The 7306-nt window shown below is 39.9% G+C and overlaps 1 protein-coding gene across 7 annotated transcripts in view; it reads left to right on the forward strand.

The window, feature by feature from the left end:
* Positions 1 to 6913, forward strand: part of LOC5506568 (melanopsin) — a 30201-nt gene extending 23288 nt beyond the window's left edge. For all 7 annotated transcript variants that reach the window (XM_032374994.2, XM_048726679.1, XM_032374995.2 and 4 more), the window contains 2 exons: positions 5193 to 5398; positions 5656 to 6913. In XM_032374994.2, coding sequence (XP_032230885.1) covers positions 5193 to 5398; positions 5656 to 5924 — 475 coding nt within the window. In that variant the 3' untranslated portion in view covers positions 5925 to 6913. The remainder of the gene's footprint in view (positions 1 to 5192; positions 5399 to 5655) is intronic.
* Positions 6914 to 7306: the final 393 nt, after the last annotated feature.

A 7306-nucleotide genomic window follows, 5' to 3' on the forward strand; every position in this document is an offset into this window, starting at 1 on the left:
TTTGATAATGTTTTATAGGTTTGTTCATAGCAAAGAAATATATATGTGAGATCACAATAATATTTTATTGAAATATATGTCAGGTTACGAAAAGGAACGACCGCGAAAATCATGTCTCTTTTAGTGTAACAATTATCAGAAAAATTAGGTTTATTTATGTTTAAAATCATGGTAAAACAACTAAAAACTGAAGCAGGGATAGACAACCATTCGATTCAGAGAGTAGTTGTTACTATTTTCATTTTCTGTGTTTCAGTTTTTTGGTCAAATCTCCAAGGATAATAGGCACATTTTGAATTCTCCGCTATATTGCTTCGATATTTGCAGCTTCTTTGCAGCCTCTTGAAAGACGTATAACACAAGCAAGCCTAACAAGAATCATCAGATGCTATTCGTATTTGCTTTTCCTGAGTTTAATAGCTCTTTGAATTAAAATGACTGAGATATGACGATTCTTGGAGACTGGGTAAAATGCATCATTCGTGTGCTGTATCAAAATAAGGTTTTCGCTATTTCCTTGACTTTTGCAATTTTTAGCAGCCTCTAGGAAAGCGGATAACTCAAACTGGCCTTAAAGGAATCATAATCTGCTATTCGTCTTTCCTCAAACTACACATGGATTGAAAGTGCTCAGAGATGGGTGTACTCATAGAAACATATTACAGCCTTACAGGGCAGCTTTATTAATAATGTCGCTTGCGGTTGCTGCTCATAACGTCTCTGTGTATACATTTAAGTATGATAACGTCTCTGTGTATGCATTTAAGTATAATAACGCCTCTTTGTATACATTTAAGTATAATAACATCTCTGTGTATACATTTAAGTATAATAACGTCTCTGTGTATAAATTTAAGTATAATAACGTATATGTGTATACATTTAAGTATAATAACGCCCCTTTATATACATTTAAATATAATAATGTCTCTGTGTTCCGTATGAACAAACAAGTCATTAACAACAATTTTAGTGAATCCTTCGAATCCTCTTGCGCAAACATTTTTAACAACTGAACTTACTACAAACGCGAAAATGGCTGAAAACGGCTGAAAATGCCTGGAGTGGTCATTAGATTGTTTCTACTACTTTGACTTCTTAGCTTTGTTGCGCTCTGCACGCACCTTGTCAGCAAGTTGTTGTGGAGTAAACGCAGACAACTCTTTCTTGGCCTCGTCATCTCTCATGACTCGTTCCATCAAGGCTTTTCTCTCGATCCTGTTATTGTTGTGTAGGAGATCATGAAACAGTCGCAGACAGGGATTAGACTGCAAATCTGTAAATACTTGAGACCCCTTACTCTTGAGGCATGATTCTTCAGCATCTTCCCGACCCAACATTCTTTCCATCTTCTCTTGTTGGGACATTTTCTCTGTGGGGAGGCAAGGGCTCGCTTGTGTATTTTCTTTCCTCATCAAGCTCCTTACTTTATCGTAAACCTTCAAGGCGTCGATATGCGCCAGAAGGGGTTGCTTGGGTATTTCTTGCTTCACGGCATCTAACCGAAGCTTGCATTCTTCAATGGCATCCTTAAATGCCATTTGGATAGCCTCCTCTTCTTTCTCTGTCCAGTGGTGACGACCAGACTTTTCTGCTTCCCCATTCTTCACAGGCAGGGCTTCACTTGCTTCTACATGTGATGCCCCTTCCGCATACATGATATTTCTGAGCGCCAGAGAGGTTTTTGCAGCCGACTTAGACTTCTGCTTAACGAGAATTTTTCGGCGGTCTTTTGATTGTGTCCCATGAGGTCGGCTAGGTCCTTCCTCAGATGTTGGTGCTCTTCGTGGACCACGGAAACAGCTGCTTTACGGAATGAAGCTGCATTTACTCTAATCTTCTCGACAGCCTTTTGCCAAAACGAATTAAGTTGAGCAGATATCATGGATGATGTCATCTCACTCGCTGTGAAGCTGATGAAAACCTTCTCATCGGGATCTGTTCCTGCTCTGCTGACCTTGTTTCTCATGTATTTTACATACGCCTTTAGCCAGGTGAAGACTGTGGGACTTAGCACTACATGGGCTGGGCCTGCCGAGGCAGATGTCTTGTGCTTCAAAATGGTGACAATCATTTCATCGCCATCTTTCGTGGCTCTATCTAGATCCCGCAAAGTCATATTTGCGAGCGGGCCAGCTCTACATGCATTCTCGATGCATAGGCGAGTGATGAGATGGTCTCTGACAGTACAAAAGTCTGTCTGACCCGGGGACCCTTCCTTTTCCATGTATCTTCCCAGTGTCGAGATTGCCGCTCTTACTGGAGCCGACTTAGAAAACTTCTGGACGTCCTCCGGGGTTATGAGTTTCTCTAGGTCTTCTTGATGCTTCTCCCATCTTCTTTCTTTGAACGGCTTCTTAAAGGAAGCCGACCACTCTTGGACTTGCACTCTGACCTTCGTCACATGCTCTTCTGTTAGCTTTAGGTCTTCTAACTTTTCCACAACAAGGAAACGGAGAAATCTTGATAATGAACCTAAATATGCCTTGCAGGTCCCTGGCTTCCTGTTACGTTCCAATTTCTGTAACCATTTGTCTCGAAGATGCTTCTTATTCAGGATGCTGTCGATGCGCAGCTCATCTGGATCTACATCCTTGATGATTGCGTGAACCTGTGCAACATATTGCTTAGCGGTACGCAACTCTCTTCTACCTCCATCGATACCTTGAAGCCATTGTAAAAATGCGTCCAATATCTTATCTGTGTCATCGTTTCTGCCTTCATCATCTTTCATCAGCGTTTCTGCCTTCATCATCAATTCATCTTCTTCATCGGTAACATCGATATCATTATCCTCATCATCATTACTACAACCTTCATTATCTTCGTTTTCATCCTCATCTTCGCCATCTGGCTCGTAGTCTTTGTCTTCTATCTCCTCTGCTGGGCTCGACGTTGATAAGTCATCCTTTTCCTTGCTATTGCCTGCTGCAGTTGCTTTCCATAGTGTCGGTGAAGATTGTTCTCCTGCCAATCCCCCAGTTGTTCTCTTCTTGATAACCTTTGGAGTGTCGGTGTGAATATCGGCTAGCGCGCGCTTAAGAAAGATGCTCCTCTTCTTTCCAATCGGCGACGAAGGGATAACTTCATCACTATCGTCATCACTTGAGCTGTATTTGTGTTGATCTACTTGACCTCCTCTCATTATAGCTTTTGCTTTTTCGGATTTTCTATGGATTTCCTGGAGGCACATTTCTTCTTCATTAGATGACATTGTACTGGATTGACTGCTCTTGCTTTGGCTTTGGCCCTTACCCTTGCTTTGGCTCTGGCTTTGGGGATCGGGCTCTTGCTCGGGCTCGGACTCGGTGTCAGAGGAGATCTCTACTACACACTCTTCCTGGAAATCTTCGCCTATCTCTTCCCATCGCGATTCTTTCAATAGCTGTTTGTATCTCTCGTCGTGTCGACTTAACTTATGTTTTGCATTCAGGTGGTTGTGCAACCTTCGCACGATCAGGTTGCACCCTGGGAACGAACAAACCCGACGTTTGTAAGTCCGCTTGGCTCTTTGCTCTGGGACAGCCTCTGACTTCGTTCTTTTTGCCCTAAGGTCGAACACAGACAGTGCCTCTAATGCCTTTTCGCGGCTCCATTTGTGCACTGTTATCAAATGGCGAGGGAGGTGAATCACTTCTTTCTGACAGGCAGGCACTGGACAGCGATGTTTCTGTCTTTTATATGATTTCTCCATTTTGACTGGGTCACAGCTAGCCATCTTATGATAGAAACAGAACATAGTAATCATAACCTGCGCAACACGCGTCCCTTTTTAGGGCCTAAATCACCCTATTGCCCCTCACATGTGTTACTGGATATTCTAGTGAGCTATGGGGGGCTCCCATACAAATATCCAGAGCATTTCATCCGCATGGTGTTGGGGCACCATAAAGAAAGCAAACGCGGTACTTACCTTTAAACGTCGTCTGGACTTCAAAATGAGAGGAAGACGTTATCTTGCTTGTTTAATTACATGCTCCCCTCAATGTGGGATGTAAACCTTAATATTTTAGTGTTTAAAACGCTCATGAATCGACAAAAATGTGTATCGGTGTATATCATTAAATAAAAACAAATTCAGCGAATTAAATAGAAGCAAGGATGTCACTGGCTGCGTATTATTGATGAAGAGCGTTACTACGCATGCGTATTATTGATGATATCAATGATGGAGCACCGACATTATCAATCTTATTCTACAACTTATTGTTACACTAATATGTACTTATACAATGTAGGAGATAAGAATAAAATGTTTTATTTGTCGTTTAAATAGGGTTTGGATATTTACTGTAGAATTCAGTTTCTGAATTTAGCCCTATTTTCTAAGGTTACCAAAAGGAACACCCAAAGTTACGAAAGGGAACATGTGCTCCTTTTTGTAACTTGGCTTAGGTTACAAAAAGGATCACAAATGTTACAAAAGGGAGCACATGGTTACAAAAAGGAACATATGCTCCTTTTTGTAACTTGGCCTATGTTACAAAAAGGAGCACTGTTCCCTTTCGTAACCAAACCTTGGTTACAAAAAGGAACAAAGTTACAAAAAGGAACACGACTCGGTTACAAAAAGGCCCATGAATCTATTCATTCATTCATTCATTCATTCATTCATTCATTCATTCATTCATTCATTCATTCATTCATTCATTCATTCATTCATTCATTCATTCATTCATTCATTCATTCATTCATTCATTCATTCATTTATTTATTTATTTATTTCAGCTTTGTTTTGTTCTATCATTAAAAAATAATCATAATGATAATGGAACCGATTCGGTGGTCGCTTGATATCAGACATAAAAGTGGTTTGCAAAATACAGTTATTTTAAATTTTGTACCTAACTCCCTCAACTTCGATTTCATTTGCAAGTATCACGCCTCGCCAAATATTAATAATATTTATTTCTGAATTTGCAAACTAGAAGCATCAGTGATTATATTCGCCAGAGATCAGATCGATCGCACGCTTTATAGGGGCTACTAAATGGGCTTCAATTTGAAGGATATGAGTCCAGAGTGATATGACTGAATAATCATCTAATAAAAAATCAGTCTCGTTTGCAGAGCCCATAGTATCTTTGTGCCAGCGACAGCACAAAGGTAGGTGGGCTCCTGAGCCGAGATTGATACAAACTACAGCCCTCATTTACACTTTGTGATGATTGAATAAAGAATGATTTGTAAAGGTACATCAGGCATGCCACCATCCCTGCCTCCCTGAGCAACGAGTCTGTGTTCCGCCGACAACTAGAGACAAAGAGGAAGACATTGCGCATGGTAGTAGCCGCCATCTTGATGTTCTTCATCAGCTGGTCGCCTTACTGTATCGTCAGCCTTATCGAGTCCGCCAAAGGAGAGGTCGTGCTGTCACCAGGCGTCTCTATGATCCCAGGTATGTATAACAACAACCTTAAATTTAATAGCACATCGCCCATAAATGTTATAAAACCATTTTAACTATAAATATAACAACACGTCGCCCATTAATGTAATATAACTTTTATCTAATTTTGACTCATTCAAACATCATTTGGCGATCAAACTTTATGACAAGTAGGCACCAAGGGGGAAGGGGGTGCAACGATCATAATGTAACATCGTCGTCGTCATTGCCACCATTATCACCAAAAAATCAATTTGTTCTTGCAGAGCTGATGGCTAAAGCAAGCGTGATGTACAACCCGGTGGTATACACTCTGATGAACGCACGATTTCGTGCCACTCTCAAGCGGCTTCTGCACCTGTCACCCATGGAAGAGACCACTGACCTTATGAGCATGACTGCTGGCACGAGCACTCTGGCATCGCAGGGAAAAGTCTCGCAGACGGGAGAGGAATGTTCCGACGGTCCGAGGGTCATAAGTGTAGTGGAATCCAAAGAGCGTAGAGCACTTTTCGCCAAGGTGGATCGGGGATGAACCAGGGAGAGTTCGTGGAAAGAGCAACAGCGACATTTACTAGTGATTTTATACAGTGGCACCTGTATTTTACGATACTGGATTTTACGATAACTTCGATTTGAAGAAAAATTTTTTTCTCCAGGCAGAAATACAGTGAATTTTATAATAAATTACCTCGATCGTACGCTATCGGAAACAACGATATACTCGATTTTACGACACGTATGCTCTTCCGCGTAATTTTGACCTCATTCTGTCTATCAAAAAGAGAGAAAAAACTTGGACAATTTATCGATTTTTTGACTTGACAAATCTTGTTAAATGCAGATTACAGTCTTTAGAGATTAACTGGACAGCCTTACACAGGGTGTTACAATATTAATATTTTGTAAAATTTGATGATTAACCCGACCTCGTTACTACGATTTCAATGGATTTTCCTTTATATCGTAAAATCGAGGACCACTTTGCAACGGTACGCTGATTTTACGATGCATTTTCTTTCTCCCATATCGTAAAATCCAGATTCCACAACTAAGTAGCTGTCCATATCGTTTTGGCTTTCTCGATTTCCGGATATTTTTTGCTCTCGAGTGCCTTTGTTGAAAATTATGATCATTATTATTATTCAATTATTTATGTCTATTACTCGATAATTATTTATGTATATAGTAATTGATAGGAATTAATTTTAATTAATATTAATCAAAATTAATGTAATAGTAATGTCATTGCCATACTATAGCTTGGCCGTTAGAATGACTACATCAGAGGCTGTGCTGATAGTTTTAATGTTCTTATTATGTATCTATGTAGCTTTTTTAGATATTAATATAGTGAAATACTATAGTGAATATGCCTCCTAGCAAATCATGTAATTAAATAAAGAAATAAATGAAAAAAAATGATAACAGTTATTAAACTATATACTCTTAGATATATACGCTAAGATACATTGTAGCACTTAAAATCTTAATAAGAAATTAAAGGGGTAATGTATTTATTGACGTTGTCTTTGTGTTTTGTATTAATGTCTTCTTATCACCAGAAATACGCCACTTGGAGTGGAGGGTGAAGAATAAAAGAAAAAACCCTAGAAAATTCCATTGAGGAGAAATATGGAAGAATATTGGTCGTTTTGCCGTTGCTAGAGCCTTGCCAACAGTGAATTGGTCATTCGTCATAATAAGCCTCGTCCCCGGGAGACGAGACTTTTTGTATTTTGCAAATGTTTACCGTAAAAGATAAATAGGCAAAACTACAAGGCTTGGGCTACCTGTCGTCTAAGTAAGTTGCTGTCATAATGAAACGCGTATATCTTCTATACATAAAATTACAATAAGGAAACGAACTACGAAGCCGAGAGTGCTGCCGCCTTCTCCACCACAAAAGGGCAAGAG

The sequence above is a fragment of the Nematostella vectensis genome, chromosome 4 (genome assembly GCF_932526225.1).
Source record: "Nematostella vectensis chromosome 4, jaNemVect1.1, whole genome shotgun sequence".
In the NCBI taxonomy this organism is placed as follows: domain Eukaryota; kingdom Metazoa; phylum Cnidaria; class Anthozoa; order Actiniaria; family Edwardsiidae; genus Nematostella; species Nematostella vectensis.